Genomic DNA, 21,473 nt, shown 5'->3' with positions numbered 1-21,473 from the left:
GAATACTAAATGGACAGATTAATGTTTTGGGGGTTTTTTTTGTTTGTTTGTTTGTTTTTTTGTAGACAATCAGGTACTGGTGTGTCAGTTTTGATGACCAATGACGCCATACATGATGAGTCCTGAGAGGTCCTCTGCACAAACATTTCATTTTCGAAATACCATACCCAAATATTCTAATCCTCAGTCATTGTGGAATACTGAGAATAGTGCTCATATGTGGACAGGGGAAAGAAACTGAGAAAAAAGGAAGAGGCAAGACGGAAAGCGGTTCAGACAGGAGAGAGAGCAGCCTGATGGATGTGACTATAATCTCTCGTCTTATTTAACTCTAATTTATTTAACTCTTTAACTCTTTGCCACTGACAAGAGAATTTGTCAAGTAAAATGATGACGTGGTGTCCTGTGGATGAGACTCCCTTCTTAATCTTGGTTAACTGTGAACACTTGATGGCAGCAGTTGGTCTCTTTGGATAGAAACAGAAAGCAGAAGAAGTAATGTGGGGCAATCCGCCTTTACTTGAAAGAAGAACTGTGCAAAGTAGTATGGAGAGAGGACAAGAGAATGGTGAAACGCAAGCGATAGGTCAATTACAAGCAGCTCACTTTGTTTGTTGTGGTAGACCAAACAATGTTGACAAGGAAGATGACGGAGATGATTCAAAGGAAGTGGAGGTGGAAACATGACAAACACTAGAAAAGCCACTGCTGGTTCAAGATGGCGCCCGAGTAGGCAGCCGTCGGCAAGTGCTCTCATGAGCCTTTCTTTTTTTGTTGTTTTTTGGTTTGTTTTGTCACTTTGTGTTTGCTGTTACGTCGTGTGGACCTGATGTGGACTTTTTTCAGCATTTTTTGGCCACGACATTCATCAAGAAGGAGACTCTGCTTGGTGGTTGCGCCTTCTCGGCAGCATGGGTATACCAGCACTGTTTTTGACTGGGAGGAATGTCAGCGCCATTTGACTGTCGTTGCTGGACTGTCCCGGGGCGCTTGTGTCTTGCGCCTGTAATGGGCAGCATTTTTCACAGCCCCGCTTTGTTCAGCGGAGAGATCGGTGCTGTTGAACGGTCTGCGGCTGGATGGATGTAAGGCTTGAGGAGCCGACGATGAGAAGAAAGGAGCGTGAGCGCGGAGCGCCGATGCGGATGTGGAACTGGGAGTCGCGGCTTGGAATTGAAGTGGATTTACATGGGACAGGAGATGTGAGCCAATCTCTTTTTCGTTAATGGACGCTACAGCTTCGTGTTTGCTTTCAAAACTTAGCTTGTAGCAGACGTGTGCACATTTTCAGCATGACGTCTCTGATCCACTGGTGAAAGGACACTTTGATCCTCTCCTCTTTCATCTATAACTGCTTCAGAGAACAAAGTGTATGCAGAAAAGTGGTGAAGATTGCACGACTGTCTGTGTCCTATGTGTTGTGTTGTGTTATTTTTGTTATTTTGACTTCAAAATGGCGGCGCGTGAGTGGCTGCCTTTCCAGCAGCTCCTATATTTTGTTGTTCTACTTCTTCCTTTCATAACTTTGCTGCTGTGAATTGGGAATTTCTCCATTGCGAGACTAATAAAGGTTATTCTTATTCTTATTCCCGCATCCAGCAACATGGCTGTTTGAGCCATATTTGAAAGGCTTTTCATAATCGAGGGCTGACGAATTTACACAGCGACCCAATTGTATTTGTCACATGTGTGGTTCCCTTCTACATCATTCGATAGTAGCAGAGATTCAGAAAGACACAAAGGTAAGCGCCAACTTCCTATGCAGCTTAATGGACGGATGACAATATTCACAATCATGCTTTTGTAAATGTGCTGTAACTGTATCACACAGATCGTTCTCCCAAAGTTCCGCACAGTGCAAAGAGAAAAAAAAAAAAAATCACAGTACCCCGTGCAAAAAACCCCCCCAGTAAAATTCCGTCTCCTGTATGGCTAAAACTACAGGTATTAAACACACACACACACGCACGTGCGCACACACACACACACACACACACACACACAAACGCGCACACACACACACGCACACACACACACACACACACACACACACACACACACACACACGCACACACACACACCCAGCCACGCACACAATCCTGTCAATAGCTATAACTCTGTAAATAGTTTTTCAAATGTGAAATTGTTGTTGATGCACTTTATCGCATGTAAATAAATTATTTTGTCATTAAAAAACACATTTTCATTGTTTTTGTTCATGTGCTATAAAAGGGAAAGACTGTTGAGATGTCACTAAACCCAAAAATATAAGTGCCAAAGTCACTGTTCTGCAGACAAAACATATTTTCACAAAAGCTGGTTTTCTCCTTAATTTCCCCGTGATTGGTGATTTGGTTGAAACCAAGGTATTTTCAAATGGCGATTACTGAATAACGGAATAAGGAAGAACCATAGGGGTTTTTTTTACACACACAAAATTCTGTTGGCCTTGAAAGATGAGTCAAAATGCTTGAAATCGGCTGGCACTGTAGTTGTCTTTTCAGAAAACGCTTGGCACTGAAAGAGTTTACGTATTTGCATGCAACATTACTGAAGGAATTCCCAATATAAAAAGGATGCTTAAAATTCAAACTGCTTTACCTCTTCATTTTCAATCTTCAGAGTAGACAGGCGAGACTGCAGCTGCTGGAACCTCAGTATTAGCTCTCCATTCACTGGTGGCTGAATTGAGATCTGGCCCACCTAAAAGAATAATTAAAAAAATGTCTAATATGTAAGCCGATAATCACTTTTTCCATTGCTAATCACAGTTGAATTTGGTTTTGCAAATGAAAGCAAACAGATTATCAATAAAAATAGGGCTCTCCAACATGGTGGATGTGGGCACCAGGTGCCCACCCCCCATTCAAGGACCACATAAATAGCCCACGAGTGTCTAAAAGTAGCTAACCAGTGGTGGGAAATTATGATTTTCTAGGGATGTTGTAGAAGTGATAATTTGAAAATGTTAAACACCTGGAGCTATAAAAAAAAGTGTTGCAAAACATTACATGTATCTGTTTCCTGCCTTCTTAAATAATCAAGGTAATTTCAAGAAACAGTCAGTGTCTAATAATTGATTTTCATCAATATGAAGTCACATCATTGCCTCACACGACAAATGAACCGTCTGCGTGGCAGAATTAAAACTATCACCATAACTTTGCTGCTGTGAATTGGGAATTTCTCCATTGCGAGACTAATAAAGGTTTTCGTATCGTATAAATGTCCACTTTGTCCTTGATGTTTCAAGTGGGAGTCAATTAAAATCAAATATGTTAAATAGTGTTACTCAAAACAACTTTGCAGATTCACGGACAATTGTCAATCTCCATCCCAAGCACCCTCACCCGCCGACAGGGAGCGAATATTGGGCTTTTGATTACATACATGCGATCTCTCTCTTCAGACTGGGGGCGCATTGCAAAAAAAAAAAAATCATCGCCGGTCTGGGTTCCGATATGAAATTGACTGAGGTCGGATTTGAAAAAATAGGAACTGAGCCGTTCAGTATGCCATAAAAAATGCATGACTAAATAAGTAAAGATCGGGTACTGGTTTCATACGAGTACCAAAAAAACAAAAAAAAAAACTGATTAGGGTCGAACTTGTCTGCAATCTGAATATAGGCTCAGAGAGGAAAAAATCACCCACAATGGATCAGGAAATAATATCCTTAAATTGTTGGAGGAAAGGTTGTCTTGGATAATGATCTCTAAAGTATTTTTGAAATGAAGTTTCTGTTTTCCCAACAATAACTTTAAAGTGTACTGTTACTACATTCGCTCTTAACATTGTTTTCAACTGAACTCACCTCATCTCCCATGTGAGGCTGAAACTCAAATTTCGCAGGCGGACAGAAGGCCGTAGGGAACATCTCCATAAACCTTTGCCTGTCGCTTCTTGGGTCTAAGCTGTCTACCGCGTTTTCAATGATGTCAAGCCCCTCATGGCGAGACGTCTCCAGGTTGTATTCAGCTGACAGGTACGTCCGCAGGGCTCGATTCAAACTGGCGTGGTATCCCAAATCACAGCACTAGACAGAAAGGTAAACAGGAAGTAACTGTTGGACACGACCATTGTAACCAGTTGGCCCTCTATAGCACATTATTATACTCAGGATACAACATATTTGAAATAGTCTAAAATTAGAAATATGGCCAAAGTTTATGCACCAAAGACAATACAAACACACGCAAACAAAAACAATTTTACACTGTAAACGTCTCCATTAATAAAGAAATGTGCTGAGTCAGCCAATACGGCTCACGCAGGCATCTTTGCATATAAATTCTCAAACACAAATCCTGGAGAGATCTGAAGGCTTGTGAGCAAGGCAGAGTGAAGGGTAATTTCACCACACAGCATGCTGCAGAATAGAGATCACACTTCAGTCATCTCCTTCATTCCTGTCTGGAATACAAATTCCCAATAGCTTGATTTAAAAAAAAAAGTCCACCCTCCCTTCATTCTATTTAGCAGCAATATTACTTTTATTACAATTTGAATATCACGACTATTACTAGATACACCCAAAATATGTTGCGCAATATCCAATAAAGCAATTGCCAATAATGTGTATCTGGAGGATTTCTGAAAGTCACTCAAAGCAATCTGCTGGCAAGTCAAAAGTGAAATATTGACGAACCACAAAAACTACCAACATATAGCTTCATACAATACACATTTTTTTAGTAAATTGAGAGAAAAAATGCACTGACATACAGTCCTTCCCTCACTGGTTTACAACTGGAAATCTCTTCTAAAGGTGTGTAAAACAGTCCTTAAATACAACACCTTAAAAACAAACACCCAAGCCACTGCAGCTACAACACAACACAGATGTTGACAAAAGCATGTATTAATACTCACATCAATTAGGTCTGACAGGTCATGAATGTAGTACTTGAAAACAGATGAGTTGGTGGCTTCCAGTGTCAGGAGGTACTCATTTCGTGCTTTGATCGACTTCATCTTGTTTTCTGAGTACTTGGCTTGACGCTAATGAGAGAATTGGAATCAAGAATGAGATGTGAACAACCGAGCGTGTGAGGCGTAATGAGCTATGCGATGAGTCACGAATTGCCATTTTGACCAATGAGTGTGCTTTTGTCCCTGCACACCCGACAGAGAACAACTGTGTCAAGCATGAGCTTTTTAAAAGCAGACGTGAGTCACAAATAAGAAAAAGCATATCAGACTTCTCCTGAACTATTAGGCTTCAGCCTACACTTCCTCTCAAGCAGACTGTCGGAAGGCTGTTCGTCACCATCCAATGACCAATGCACTCTGATATATACACTCCTCATCAACTATATTTCTACACTCCCTACTACTACAGAATATTCCAGGAAGACCAAAAAAAGGCCTTTCCAATGCACATTTCATATGTTGTCTCAAAACGAGAAAGAAGGAAAACAGAACTTCCACAAATAAGCCCTCCCGGCTGAGAAACGTGACTCTCTGCTGTAATAACGTACCTTCTCCTTCATCTTCTCAATTTTCTTCACAGAGTTGCGCTTCTGGTATTTGTCTTCCGTGCGGATGCTGAAAACTGGATCTGCCCTACCGATCTGCTTTTCCTCTTGCTTTTCTGCCTCCTTCAGTTTGCTTTCCGCACTAATGCTTTCTGAGTGATACATGTGGTAGGTCTTCATCACCTAGAGAGAGAAAAGGAAGGTTGCAAGGAAAAACTGTTCATGCTTGTGTGGTATACAAAGCAATTTATGTGTCAATGAGATCTCAGGTCGGGAGTCTAATAACTCATTGCTGTATGACCGACCATTTGTAGAAAGCACACAGTTGATTCTCCCTAATCGCATGGCATTTGGTTCAAACAGGTTCAAACCTTCAACAAGCACGTGGCTTTTTGCTTCAGTGCAATAATCTACACATGACAATGTGCACAAGAATACTGATGCCATTAGAGAAAAGCTTTTAGTGCAGGGGGATGAATTGCATCATGTTACAAGTGAACTGCTGATTAAAAATTTGGATTGAAACATCAGCCTCGAGAGATTGTTAGTGTGCATATTATTCACAGTCACTAAGTACAGATCCATTATATACAGACTTAATCAATGAAAGTAAAACAATAAAGCATGAATATGAATTGCAGGTATTCAATAGCGGACAAGAGATATAAATGTCCCAGACCCAGCCGTAGTGTTCTCACCACACCAACATTTTGACATCAAAATTAGACTTGCTTCTGCTACCCGATACTTGAGCAAAACCTTTGTCATATGTAAACACAGAGGAATAATAACTGACAATTCTACAGTAACCAGACCAATGTTCGAGTATTTGAGGTGGCATTGAATATTGCCCTAATTTACTGTTATTGGATCGATACAAGTGACACCATTTTTCCTCAATATTAGTCAGACAATTATCGGTCTGCTAGTTATCCTGAGTACTGACTATCTCTCTTTCTGGCCAACCTGAAAAGATCTTCATGCCAGGTATTCTCCAGCCAGGCTCTCTGATATCCTTGGCTTTAGCGGTCCAGTCTTATGGACGTTTTTCCCCACCCACTGAGAACTTGTCTCACCTCTTTTTAAAAAGCTGCAAGACATGCTTCCTTTTTCAACTTTGACGACATGGTTCTCCGATATGCCTTTGTCGTCTGAATCTTCCTCACCCCCAAAATGGCTCTACACTCTCCGCTACCACCACCGTACAGTCCCTAACCTCTTTCAGTTTACATTGTCTGCACAAGATGTAATGCACCAATGTGCTCTACCTCTGCACTTGTCAGTCACCCTATGTTCTTCTGGAGGAAAGGGTTTGTGCCGGCCATTTCCATCCTTTTGGTAAACTCCATCAAGTCCCAAGCTTTTCTTGTGATAAACCTAGCATTCAAAGTCCCCACTTTCAGGTCAAGGCTCTGTGCGTTCCTCTTCTCTTTCTGCTTGTGAATGTGCTTTCCACCACAGCAAATAAATTTCCACCACCGCCCTGCAGGTTAGCGGCACCAATGGCGGCCATTGTTAACCAAGGCCACGACTGATACAGTATGGAATTAGTTGGATGAAGGCTCATAATTGTTTGGCAAAGTTTGAGGAGAGATGCCCTTCCTGACGCAAGCCCCTGCATTGACCTGGGCGTGAAACCAGCCGAGGGTCTGAACTGTCTATTGCTCCCATAGGGCTGCATTTCCTTGCTGCATTTGCAGTTTAGGTCTCCTACATACAAATAATGATGAAGACTGTAACATCTAATTAATGAACAGTTAGGACACAATAGTTGCATATCACTAAAGTGTCATTCAAATATCTAATTTTAGATCTAAATTTCAGCAAATTATAGCTCCAGAACCCTTCCAAGCACAAAACTTACAAAAACCCTCAGCTTTAACATACATTCAGACGAGCCCATTTCGTAATCTAAACATTTTTTTCCCTCAAAATTAGTTATTTCTGGACAGCGAGAACGCTGCAAAGCCTAATGTGGAAGCTTTTGCCTTTGGTGGGGTTTGGCTCAACTCACACTAATTTAGGGACGGTTGACTGACCTTGGGCAATGTACTGCACACTTACTGGTCTAGAATCTGGCACTGCTGTGTTGACTTTGCTGCTTCTTTTAGATTGGCATATTTAGAGAAAGACCAGACCTGTAATTACACTGGTGGGGGCAGACATACGGACTCTGGATGTCTGATGCAATAGCTTACCCAAGTGTGCATGCCTCAACATTGTATGTGCGCATGTACATCAACAAGGGCTAAACCAGGTCAAATCAACGAGTGTATTAAGAGTGACACATTGTATATCGATTTGAGCGTGACACACTGTGTTATGGTTGGAACACATTACCTCTGTTGTCATCCTTTCTAGGAATGCTTTCCTGAAGTTGTCTTAAATTCATGTAGCCACTCTACTGGGATTATCATACTTTACAAGATATGAATTACGATTTTTTAAAAAAATTCTATTATTGTCTACTGTAATGAAGTAGATGTTATTAGTTGCATTTTGGAGCAACAGCAGTAGAGACAATTTGTCAGGAGTTCTTAGTAAGGCAATGCAGGGCAATGCACTTAAAGCACATTAGCTCAAAAATGGGAAATCATTACTACTTACCGTGTATAGCTCATTAAGGACCTTCATTAAGTCTTCCTGGAGCTGAAATGCTATTTCCTTGCTCTGCAACAATAATAGAAAGAGAGGGAAAAACAATGAGGAAGAACAGAGCAAATTGCTTATTCAACATTTTATCTCTGCTGCTAACATTTCCAAATACTAACAGACCACAGACAGGCAAACACATTTTTTGAAATAGGAAGATATAGAAAGAGAAATGAATGGCCTTTACCATTCATTCAAGTTCCACTCACACCAGATAGTACATACTACAATAATGTACCCTATTTTTAAGATTATGATTCATGGTAATTAATTCTGATCTTTCCACTCAAGCGGAGAGTATGCTTCATAAAGGTACAGCACATGATTACAGTCTTGGCCTGAATAGAACTTATCAAACCCCATGAGCCGACGATTTTCTGATGTTGCCTCGAGATCTGACAAAACCCCACAATTCAAGTGGAACAGACGTGATATGATCGATTCCTGAAGTAATTATCTTACCATGAAGTTGAAAAATAAATGACTGGTGGCATGTTGGCCTTTACCATTTAAATGTCCTGCTTACACAAGTTAAATGGTCAGATGCATAAAAGGGACAATCAGATGGACGTGAAGATCCACTTTTCATCACCAATAAATTCCTCATGAAAGCCCTTTACTAATTGGTAGTAAATTCTTGTTTTGGTGACGGGTGACAAACAGGAAATATTTAGGAGGGTGGGCTCAAAAAGACAAAGTAATGTTTTTATTGTACTGTATATACTGTTGCGTGAACAACTCTGTCTGCTTGTAAGGTGGCTGAGGCCTGCTCTGGCCCCACTCCAGTGACGCTCCATCTTGAGCGTGGCTCAGCGCGGAGCAGCACTTTTAAGATGATTAAAACCTAAAACCGCGCAGCTCGCCTCAGCCAAACTGGATGGTTGGGGGGGAAAAAATATCAGATACACAAGCTTGATACTCTTGTTCTTTACAGATTACTCAGAATGCTGCACACAAGCTGACTTGATTGAATACACAAAGTGGATTAGATTCTTTCACTGACGGGTGGGCTGGCATCCGAAATTAGGGAATCACGCTGGTAAAGTAGCCTATCCGCAACACCTTCCTAACCACCACAGACAATTTCCAAATCTGAAGCCTGTAAACCTAGATAACCTCATGCCAAGCCACAACCATTTGTAATTCAGAGTGGTTAAGGGAGTAAGAATATAATACAGTGTACTATATATATCATAAGGATCATGAAGACACAGGCCTTGACTAAAGGAAAAATCAATTTACAACCATAATTTCAGTGGACGGAATATTTGACTATCTGTCAGCTCTAACAGTCGTCAAGCTGACTCCAATGAAAAGCCAATGGAAGTGTTCCAGAGCTCAATGAAATAAAAGGCCATCTCATCGTCACGTGAGCTGCAATGGTGTGTGAGCGGGAGAGGTAAAGACTGAGAAGAAAGCAACACTACATTATGTTCCATATTTTTTTGGAAATTGTAAATTATGACTCTATCGTGTCCAAATCGGCTAATCCTTTTATTTGAATGGCTAATCCATGCAGGACATCTTGCAAAAAGGACAATACAAAAAAGCCTTTGTGTAAAGTTATTTTCTTTTATATGGTAGATGTATACCCCACATAGCCTGTGGGTGTGTGTGTGTTTGTGTGTGTGAAACAATTACAGTTTAATGTGACACAAGCCATTCCATACAATTACCGATATGTAATACAGTACTAATGTAGCTCAAAGTAGACAAATTATTTGTGTTTTTACATACTTCATCCATCCATCCAGCCATTTTCTAATCCGCTTATCCTCACAAGGGTCACTGGTGTGCCAGAGCCTATCCCAGGTGTCTTTAGGCAGTTGGCAGGGGCACACCCTGAACTGGTTGCCAGCCAATTGCAGGGCACACACATAGACGAACAACCATTCGTAATCACAATCACATCTCGGGACAATTTAGAATGTTCCATTAGCCTACCATGCATGTTTTTGGAATGTGGGAGGAAACCAGAGTACCCAGAGAAAACCCACACAGGCAAAGGGAGAACATGCAAATTCCACACAGGAAGGCTGGAGCCAGAATCAAACCCTGCACCTCTGCACTGTGAGGCAGACGTGCTAACTGGTCGATCACCGCAACACCGAAAGAAGTGCCTGGATTTTTACTCAGGTCGTGAAGAGCTCTGTTTTTACATGCTTTCCAAAAACAAAAACAAAAACAAAAAAACATTCTATTCTGATATACAATGAATATTACACAGTTAGTTCTAGGTTTTCATTAAAATGTTTATCTTATTTTTTCCTGAACAATTTCACAAGTCTTTCTTCTGTCCTGCAATTTGTTCCTCAAGGGCCAACTGAGCTACTCTAGCCGTAAATGCAGAACAGTAAAAAAACACATCACTGGCAACGAAAAAGTTAAAAGATAAACAAATAAATAAATAAATAAATTGAAAAGCTTCCGAACCCTAGACAGGTTGCTGCTAGCTGCAATCACAGAACTTGTCTTCAATGGTCTTCAGTTCATTGATGAATGTAATGTGGATAGATGAAAAAGGAGGTACCACAGTAGCCACACAAAACAAATTCGGCAGGATTGGAATGAAGACAATATGAAGATTCTAGCAACTTCCACCACTTCCCTCCAACATCATGGCATCTGAGCACACAGGGTAATAAAAACACCCATTCCCCTCAAAACTGTTTAAGGAGCCCACATAAGGTTGGTAAATTGTCTGTTGTTTGGCCCTCATGTTTGAAGCTCTTCTGGGATCAAAGGCTTGGCAAGGCTTTAATTAGAGGCTGAGCAGTGTCTCGGGTCTCCCATTACCACACTGCCATTTTTCTGCACAATGTCACCGGAATTCACTGTGAAATTCAAATACAAAAGCACTATGCAAAGGTCTGAGGTAATGGTATTACGACAATGCCATAATGACCATGCATCACTCGAATGTCACTTAGTAGAGTTTAGACCTCAGCCACTAAGGTGAAAAACAAAATTGTGGAGTGCCACAGTTGTGTTTGTCTGTAAGGATGCAGAACCAGACAGACAGTGACAGCGGTTGGTGGCATTTCAGATGTCATGGCAAAAATAAATTCAGTATTTGAACCTCAACCCTAAAGGGTTCTTCCTGAAACCATGAACCATCGCCCCCTCCAAAAACCTGGAGGAAAACATCATGGAATGTTCTGTCGTTTACTCTTTTACTATGACCGCTGTGAAGAAGATCCTTTAAAAAGCTTTAAAAACATCTGCTCAGGCCTGTACACAAAATGTTTGTTGATTTTAAAAGGTGTTGTATAATACAGTAGGTGGAGAGATTGGACGGGCAACAGCAGTAAAATCTGTAAAGTGACTGCGCCACACCAGGTGTCATGAAAAGATCAGTGATACTGAAAACACCAAAGCAAATGAAAACAACAATTTCCTGTTTCGCTCCTGTGTAAATGAATGAAAGATCCTTACCTCAACAAGGAGGCTAAATGTTTATGGTTTGAGCCGGAAATAAAGACGGAATGAGAGACAGACAGACGAGATAGAAATAGTCACACAAGCTAAACTGACATAAAGGCATGCCTCCAAGGCAAAACCACTTTGTAATTTGGGTATGTGGTAGCTCATGTGACTCCAACGGCAAAGGAACTCATAATCCACGGGGGAGTTGTCATCTTTGTGGTGGGCCAGGACCGGTTTTGGTCATGAATCTGTGGTCTTGATGCAGTGGGGTAAAGACCTAGTGGTTTGAAATTAGGCAGATCTAGACTGCATTCTCACATTGGAGCCGCATTTCATAAAACATTCATTCATATATAGTACATATAAACACAGTATAATGTCCGAAATAAAAGCAGAAACTTCAGGAAAAAAATCATCTTAAAATAGCAATTTCATAATTAAATAGAAGACAACATTACACTGACTATTGCAATGTCGCACTTGACAGTGTTTTTGCATTTCGCGATACATTTGAGTGACACTCTTGGACTTAGGTTTCACTGAGGACCTTTGTCCTTCCTGTGATCAAGCTCTTTTATACATGGATGCAACTTTTTAAATCTATTGTAAAATGTCGCGTATCCCCTTGAAGTGCCTTCATATACCCCCAGAGGTACCACTGATTTAGTGCATGTTAAAAAATAGAAACATATTTTCATTATATACTCTAAGTAGATGACTGGAGTTGGACAGTAAAAATGGATGGTTCCGGTGGCGAATTTAAACCATTTGTTTGTCGAAAAACAAATGCCTCGAACATTTGTTGTCACTTTGTGAGGAAACGCTACAAGTATTCACATGAATTGATTGATTGAATAAAGAGGCTTTGTCTGTATATGTGGGAGTTTTACATTTTTACCTTTACCACTACCCACATGAGGAAAAGCATCTTGAATAATGGATGGATGTACACAGCAAATTTCGTAGAGTACATTTTACTCTAAAAACACAATATTTGATCCCAGTCTAAACAGAGTACAATTTCGTAGTAGAGGCATGACTCAGGTGATAGAGCATCTGTCTCGCAACTTGTAGGTTGTTGATGCATTCCTTAACCCTTGGGTGACTTTTTCGAAATAAACTAATACTGTACTCAAATTTAAGTCAAATTTACTCACAAACTCTTCTTGTAAAATATACTATGAATTGGAGTGAAAAATTATTCCTAGTTAAAAATTGTTTTCAGTGTAAAACATACTCTAAATAGTCCCATCTGTAAATTTAGTGACGCTTCGGACCCCTCTAGCTCAGTGACTTCCGACCACAACTGTGCCGTGCAACATTCATGTGCCATGAGAGAAAATCCGACGTGCTGCAAGAAATGATTCAATTTAACTTCATTGGTCTAAAAAATATTATTTATTTACTAAAAATATTGTATCTTTATCAATCTATGCTAGCAATGGATAGTGACAAGCAGAGCACTTAAATGGTCCTCTCCAAGACGGCAAAGGGTACAAATACCGGCATTTCTCCAGTTATAAGATGCATTTTCCGAAACTGTTGGCAAGGTAAGAGAATCCACCAGCTGTCATTCATGCAGCAGAATCCATGGCATCATGCAATTGCAGTACATCAGCTTTGGGTTCAATTAAAGAGGCTCTCATTTGACACTGTGTAAGTAAATTTGTGAGTAAATTGAGACAGGATCATCATTATTTCAAGGCATGCTTCGTGACATTTTGTTGTTGGTGATGTGCCAGAAGATTTCTCAAATTCAAATTATGCACAGTACCTTGGCTCAATGCAGGTTAGGAAACATCGTTTAAACATGTGTTTTCCAAAAAGTGACAAGGGAGTATAAATGCTACATACAACCTAGGTCTCAACTCCCCAAATGAGGGTATGGCAGTCTTTAAACTTAATATACAGTATGTAATCTTACATATTTATTAATTGATTTTTAAAAAATATATTTGGTTTATTTTCCATTTTATGTTCCATACCGTTAACCTAACCAAAAAGTGCACTTAAAAGACCTCACCTTCTTAAGTAGACGTGTGGAGTCCTCGCTAATCTGCATAAACCTCATGATGACATTGTTCAGGTAGATGTCACTGAGAGTGGCGTGGTCCTTACTCTCCCTCCTCACCTGGTTGAGCAGCAGGTACCAACAGTTGACAGGGGACAGCAGATTTTGGTCTTTTCTGGAAGGGAAAGGGAGTTTTGAATCAGAACACAGAGTTCAGGTAGTAGACTTGTCACGGTTTCTCCATGAGTACCTCCAAAAATATTAGGCCCAGTAAGACGTGCGTCATCGGCCTCCCTTGATGTTTAATGTCCTAGATACCATCATTTCTGGCTCTAAAAGTCCTGCATATATTACAAGTACAGCACTGATAAGCATGGAACAGTCGTGTCCATGACATTTCTGGGGCACAGCTCATGCTGCACTCTGAGCCAAGCAAGCTTTAAATACTCTTTGCGGCGTGAATGTGGAAAAGCCGCGAGAGTACTATATTCCAAAAAGAAAGTTAAACCCTATATAACAGTATGTCACAGGAGTCATGGATAATATGTCACAGCACATAGAAATGATAGTAACCGGACAGGAAAAGTGCTTTGCTACTTCCTGTGCTGCCTCTCCATATTAAGTGGTAGGATATTGTCCAGGCAAGATTGAATTGCGGACCAGCATGTGTTCTGAGTCCTGCAGACTCACTTCCTCTGGCTTAATCTATGACAGATGAATATTATTATGAATACATGATGTGTGTATGTTTGAGTGAGATTTTTAAGGATGGATGAGAGGTCAAGTCTTGCAGGAACCATATGGAGAATCGCCCCTGCTCTTACCACACGTGGGCAGTTTGCACAGACAGGCAACACTTGTCAACACAACAGATATAAAACTGAAATTGGCCAGTAACCTTGCCTTGAACCTTTAGCGATGCCACCTTATCTCCTGTCCGGGCAAAAAGTAAGCATTCCTGCATATAAATACCGTAACAAAAAAACTGCTGAAATGTGTATTTAAAAAACAAAAAAGCAAAAACAGGATGTAAATTCCAGCTGATAAAAACGAAGGCAGGATGATTAATTGGTGGGGCATCCCCCACACGTCATATGGAAAGGCGGGGAATGAAAGGAAAAGAGCAGAGGAGAGTTAAAGAAGGGAAGCAGTCAAAATGTTGAAATGATAAAAGACTCAGTATCACACACACGGCCAAACAGCAATTACAATAAATCCTGACTACATTATGAATCAGTCGAGAGCAAAACATCCACTCTACAGGAAAGACATCACGTGTGTGTGCCTGCGCCTTTATTAATTCATATTTGCTTTTGCACGTGCCACTGCATAAAGTCCAGGTGGCCGGAGACAAGAAAGGGGACCAAGTAAATCACGAGATAGTCAAAAAAGTTACTTGAACAGCACAACACTCCTAACCTCCCCCCATTTTGAAGTACTCATTATGTTTACCGGTATACATTATTTAAGATGTGGGTTTGGAGGCAGACTTTGTCTGTTGAGGAAAATGGACAATGCAAATGAGCAAGACGAGTAACATTTCCTGTAATGACAAGATTTGGAGTTGCTCACCCGACATAATACTGTACCAGGAAAAATCTCACTATGCCATCATTTCCTCTTTGGCTTGGGCAGGAATTGGGTCAAACAGACAGACAGAAGGGGACATTCGATGCAAAAATTCCTGTCCACATGAGGCATGGAAGCAGTGAAAATCGCCACAATGGCAAATTGTTGCCTGCTGTTTGAATGTGTGTTCTAGTCCTTCATGTGGTCTAAATCCAGGAAGGTAAATGCCAAGAAAAAGTGGGCCCATACGAAGGGAGGCTGCTTGCAGTTAAGGATTGCCACGTCACTGTGCAGGTTATTGAAGCATGTGATCTTATCAAGGGTAGAGGCAAAATGGCAAAGTCCTCTCGTACCGCACTGATAAGGTCTACCATTAAAGAACCGCAGCGGAAGCTTGTTACATGAGTGGACATTTATCTTCAATCTTTTTTCTACTGAGCCCCTGTGTGACATCATTATCAAGACAATGTGCAGCAAATACTTTTTGGGGAGGTGAAATCAAATTCCATAAAAATCCCAAAGTATACAAACAGTATCATACACATCCTGTTTGTGAATATGATAAATAATTCGGTAATCTCTGTCCGTTGCTGAACCATTCAACACTCCCTAAAAAAAAAAGCAGCAAAATACAAGATTTCGCAGCATGCATTAATTCGGGTTGCGCAGTTTTATGAAAAGATGGAACTGAAATTTTTGAGTCAGACATTACGGTTTTCATTTGATATTTAATTTTGTGGGAATCACACTTCAGACATTGACATCAGATCATCAAAACATTAAAAAGCATTTCTGTAATAATGCGAGGTCACTAAAACAGGATGTGAAGCAGTCCTATCTCAAGGTTTTTAAATTGGTCAAATGACACAAGAACTACTCCTTGCTGTCATACATAAATGTGTGATTATCCATCCATCCATGGATAAAAAGAAAATAAAGGAGTCTTTCTTAAAGGAAAACTACCGCATGAACGTAAGATTGTATGTAAGCTTTTTCTGGGGTTTTTAAAAATATATTTTTGTCATAGACTTAAATGCTTATCATGGCATCAATTCAATCGCTTCACAGCAATAGTATGTATCGCGATATAAACACTAAGTGTACAAATTATTGTGGAAGTATTTCTCAATGGGTTATTTAAGTGTGAAAGATAACTATTTCCTGGTAAAAGGGCCAACAGTATCAGACCTTTACTGATCTCTAGAGCTGAGTGATACGGAAAAAAAAATCTTCTGTCATTATATTTTACTGATCTCTAGAGCTGAATGATACGGAAAAAAAATATTCTGTCATGATATAGGCCATTTTATATCACAATAACAGTATCTCACAACATATTTTCAGTTATACACATATATATATGAGATGCAGTTTTGAGTCAAAGTATGTCATTTCAATTTTCAGAATTGCAGCTCTACTGACAAGCCTCGCAGGGTCTTCCCCACAGAATGAGAATGTTGCTTGTCTCGACTAATTACCCAGAAATCTAGCTGCTCATTGTGATGCTATTTTAACATTTTGCTGCTGTGCCAAGCTGAACTGCCATAGGAAAACGGAGTCAAGGCTAAAGCCCGAGTGAAAACTCATTTTTCACACCACAGACAAAACAGGTCCAACAAAAACATGCCACAGAATGCGAACACAAAGGCTTCACTGTGTTCGTGCTGTTTATCTGGACACACAAATATAGACCTTTGGCTTTAAAGCACACAGGAGGGTTTTTAATGCTATTTAAACTTATTGTATTTGTTTAAGAAATATGCTCCTGTGACCAGACACCATGTGTGTAAACCACAGTGCTCAATACAACCAGTCCATTAACTGGTAGCACACAGCTGCTTGAGTCATTGAAACTTCATACAGCAAGCATAATGTATTTACAGGCTGTCAGAAAAAGTATACGTTTTATTTTTATTACCTCCACAAGTTCAAACAATATGCTAATGCCTGCCTTTTTCAGAACACTTCATCAGCGCAAACTGGGTTGAGAGAGGGAGGACGGTGCAAAAATAAAAGGAGACCAATTCCGCCTGTTTAGCACCTTCTTGAGTTTTATTCTGCAGTCAAAAGTACCGTACAAAAAAATTGCTTTTACTCTGGTCTCTGTACAAACCATGTTGAAAAAAGTTATCATTCTACAACTGCAGCGCATTTTTTGATGATATTCAACATAAAAGCGGGGAAATTAGTTTGAGAATGTTGTAGGGGGGAATACTTTGTTCTGTGTGTGCTATGATACGCATTCCAATGATTTTTTTTTAAAACAATAACAGATTTGGCCTCTAAAACTGAGCACTGGAAGGGAGACTAACAGCACAAGGGTAGGTGCAGTGCCTAATTTTGCGGCGGATTCAGGTTTTGTTCAATTTGTAGCATGACCACACACACCCCCAGACGCATGCGCACCCAGTGGCCAATGTGACAACATAAATTGAAGACACACACATAGACTTGGTGAGCTCACTTGTATTGTTGGTGGTCCTTTGTGCTTCGAGTCTTGGCCATGAAGCGTTCAGCCAGTTTTTCAAGGTTTCTGGAGTATTCCATCTCAATCTCCGCCTTCTTCCTGAAGAAATCCTGAAGGTCCTGCAACAGCTGGACCCTCATGTCCGTCTGTTGGTCCATGCATTTCTGCTGCTCCACTAATTGGGTCCGGATCTCTGATAAAGAAGAAAGAAATACAAAAATTGGCACACAAGTGCAACATGGCAAGTGTCAAACTTCAACATTGTGATTTTAATTCATTCCGTGACTATGCTCGTAACTCAAAACAGTCATATTTCAAATCATCTTTAACCACTGAGATGGATGGGAATACCATTAATCAATTACACTACCGCCCATGTCGGTGTCTTAAGAATGAATATTGTTCAACACAAAACAACAAAAACAGAATAATAAAAAAATTAACTATCATATAAAATTAGTTCAACAGTTTATGCACCATGACTTAATGCTGTAATTTATTCAATTGCGCTGTTCCTTCTGGTGTGACTGACTGCCTTGGCCACCAAGAGGCTGCTTCAGATCACGGCAAAGACAGGCTCACATGCGAGTGGTGCTTTATTCCCCGATCAGTTACGAGGGACCCACTCAGAAGTTTGGCTCCAACAACGAGCACATGGCGCACTCCCATACTACTACTACAAATCGCAAATACCACACCGTTTTGCATCAACAGTCATGGTATGTTGTAGTCAGACAAACTGATCTTAACTCGCTGCATGCCACAACTGTAATCGCAGAGCAGCTGCTCTTCTGAAGTGAATCCATTCATCCATTTTATCCTTTGTAGTCTAAAATGTGTCTGGAGGTCGACACAGTGTGATGAGGGATTTGTGTATGGACAGCGGGGTTGGGGTAGGACATGAAAGTCTGGTACAAGTCCTTTTAATTAAACAAGACTGCTGAAAAAAATAATAAGTGCACCTGAACAATGTGTGGACAAAAGCCTCTACTGTACACGATACCAATAAGCATGCAGTGTTTCAAATATTATCCATCAAGAAATAATCTACACAAGCTTGATGATGTTTCATAATGTGACATTGTTGTCCTGTTGACAAGAGAGAATAGTGACTTGCGGAAATAAAACGGGACATAAAACTGTCAGCAACAAATCCAGCTGACTGATGGAGTTAGAATGTGCCCCAAAAAACACAGTGTTAACACAGACAATGAAAGAGCACCGTTTGGTCTCTGTGGAGATCAGGTTGGATTATAGGCTCTTTGTTCCTGTATTGGATGATATCCAAATATTCCACATTTGGCCACATCACATAATTCCCACAGCCACGGTCATAGGTGCAAATACCGTATGTTCAAAATAGCATTGATGCCAATTCTACTGTCAAAGAAACTGCCTTGTAAGCTATATGGGTGCTATTCCACAAGCTTAAACTCCAGAGAAAAGGGCTTTAGAAAAGTTGGCCAATTCTTGGTGCGCCAGACACAGCATTTTTCTCTTTCTACCTTTTGGAACATGCCTAATGTCCTTCGTTACTTGTGTTAAATGTGGGAATGCATCGTAAAAAGACTTGAGATTTCTTTTTGAAGCTTTTGTTCATTAGTCTCTCCCAGCAATGACTGTATCTGGGACATGTCGCACCACATCAAACATGGGTTGCATTTGCAGTGTTGCTCTACGGCGGTACCTGAAATAGCAGCTGGAAAACGAGTGTGGTTTTTACACATTTGCATCTTTAGTTTGAGAATGAAAAGTGCATTCTTTGCTAAATCTGCTGAGATAATTGTCGACTGTTAATCACTTCATCACAGTGAAATATGATTTAACTAAATGATTCTGTTACAATGTGTGTAAAATGCAAAATACATTTGATTCAAGTTGCCAGGGATTTCATGTCAGTATTTAGGTCTTGGATTGGCATCATACTGTAGAGTTTCAGTGACATGTTCAAGATCATGAAGATGCCGGAAAGATAGCAGATTAAGATTACCGGTACTCATACTTTTGGAATTACATACTATAGTTACTTTCAGAGGGCCAAATGAAAAAAAAAATCAAGTGTAAAAGCCTTTGGGCAACTTTACTTGAGCAGCTGCTAGCTTTTTAGCATGCAAAAGAATACAGAACGTTCAAGGCTGTGCGTAAAGGACACATTTCTCTCTTTATTCTAGTACAAGTTTTAGAAGTGTTCAAATTCAAATGATGAAACCTTGAGAGGAAACAGTTGAAATATTAAACTACAGTGACTTGCGAAAGGATTCAGACCCCTTGAATTTTTTGATCTTTTGAAATATTTCAGGCTTTAAACATAAAGACAGAAAATCTGAATTTTGGAGATGAAGAATCAACACCAAGTGGGACACAGTTGTGAAGTGGAATGAAATTCATATATTTGAAACTTTTTTTTTTAAATAGAAAGTGGGGAGTGCATAATTATTCGGTCCCCCTGAAGTTAATATGTTCAATAAGCCTGGATTTGATCCTGCCATTTAACATGGTAAATATGTTTTTTGGTCTTCCTTTTAACAGCATTATGAATGGTGGTTTATAGGGACCTGGCTCAGTAGCCAACTGGAATCAGCAGTCTTGATAGACACGTTTTCATGAAAAAGTGGTGATTTACACAGACACTGTTGAAGTGTCAGTTATCAAGATGGAGAAGTAAGTCAGTACAAAACCAGAAAAGGCATATTCTAATTAAAACCAGTCAGAGCCAATCATTTTAATTTGACACAATAAGCGTTCTGCTTTCTTGTGTGCTACATTCCACAACAGCAATTGCAACTGGGATAAACCAGATGTTTTACAGCTGTGCAAGCCATTTGGGCACATTTATGTAGTTCTCAACTTGACTGAATCAGCAGTGAAGCTGCTTTGTTCTATTGAACTAGCAAACGCACAGATATCCTAACGCAAGGAAATCTCATGCATTATTTCTGATTTGATTTGGGCTGTTAACTAATCCTAAGGGGGTTCTATTTAATGCTGCATTACGATCAAATATGGCCTGCAAAATTCAGGAACCAAATATATGATTTATGTACCAATGACAATTTTAGTTTTTAAAGTGTTGAGTGCACTGTAATTACCAGCAACATCTACATCGAAACCTATTACTGGCTCTCCCTTCGGACCAGCAACTTCCTTTCCTTGCCAGCTTCACTTTAGAATACTTTTTACTGAAAAAGCGATTTATGGAACTTGGGATGCCGCAATTACAACCCATTATTTTTAAATTATTGTTTTTTTTCCCTGGCCTTTCATCTTGTGAGCTAAAGAAAAAGACAACAAGGCTATGTGCCTTGTGGTTGTAAAATTATGGAAATTGATCATTGCAATTTGGAAATTTTACAAATCTGCTGCACAAGCGGTTATCAACGACCGCCTCTTTAATTCTTTTCAAATTGGCCAATCTTGTTATACTTGCCTGTCTTCCGACAAGTACCTTTGGGGATATAATTTTCTGAAGACGATGATCTTGGAGTGAATAAAACATGTATGAATACTTCATAGGAACGAATCAGTTTATTATCATTCTTTTGACAGCTTCATACGCATTCCTGTCTGCAGTTTGGTCAACAGTACGATTCTATTTTCTGGCGTCTCTCCTGCCGGAGCCAAAAAAGTGCAACAATAGAGCACACATTTGCATAGGAGAACAGATACTGGACATTCAAAGCACAAACCCAGATGGGAAACATCTGCCTTCCTTTACTATTTGAGCGACACAAATTTAACAGCAAAAACAACCCAGCATCCCTTGGCCATGTGTTTTCTGTCCCAACAGTGAGCACCGCTTGCTACACTCCTCCCATTGGCTCGCCACAAAAGACAGTGCCTTACAGGATGTGTGGTTTCAGGGCCTTTGATA

At 40.1% G+C, this 21,473-nt stretch overlaps 1 protein-coding gene across 3 annotated transcripts in view; it reads right to left on the bottom strand.

Moving 5' to 3' along the window:
* srgap1a (SLIT-ROBO Rho GTPase activating protein 1a) overlaps positions 1-21,473 on the bottom strand; it is a 60,336-nt gene that overhangs the window by 22,983 nt on the left and 15,880 nt on the right. For 2 of the 3 annotated variants that reach the window (XM_086109426.1, XM_086109427.1), the window contains exons 2-8: positions 17,600-17,795; positions 13,579-13,741; positions 8,085-8,147; positions 5,481-5,660; positions 4,873-5,001; positions 3,815-4,036; positions 2,602-2,703 (exon numbers count right to left, since the gene is read on the bottom strand). In XM_086109426.1, the coding sequence (XP_085965552.1) occupies positions 2,602-2,703; positions 3,815-4,036; positions 4,873-5,001; positions 5,481-5,660; positions 8,085-8,147; positions 13,579-13,741; positions 17,600-17,795 (1,055 nt within the window). Of the gene's footprint in view, positions 1-2,601; positions 2,704-3,814; positions 4,037-4,872; positions 5,002-5,480; positions 5,661-8,084; positions 8,148-13,578; positions 13,742-15,138; positions 15,341-17,599; positions 17,796-21,473 lie in introns of those variants that run through there. The other variant, XM_086109428.1, reaches the window with a different exon arrangement.

Source organism: Hippocampus guttulatus, chromosome 4 (genome assembly GCF_054856545.1).
Source record: "Hippocampus guttulatus isolate MCC_2025c chromosome 4, RoL_Hgut_1.0, whole genome shotgun sequence".
Classification (NCBI taxonomy): domain Eukaryota; kingdom Metazoa; phylum Chordata; class Actinopteri; order Syngnathiformes; family Syngnathidae; genus Hippocampus; species Hippocampus guttulatus.
This window is presented reverse-complemented; position numbering and strand designations above follow the sequence as displayed.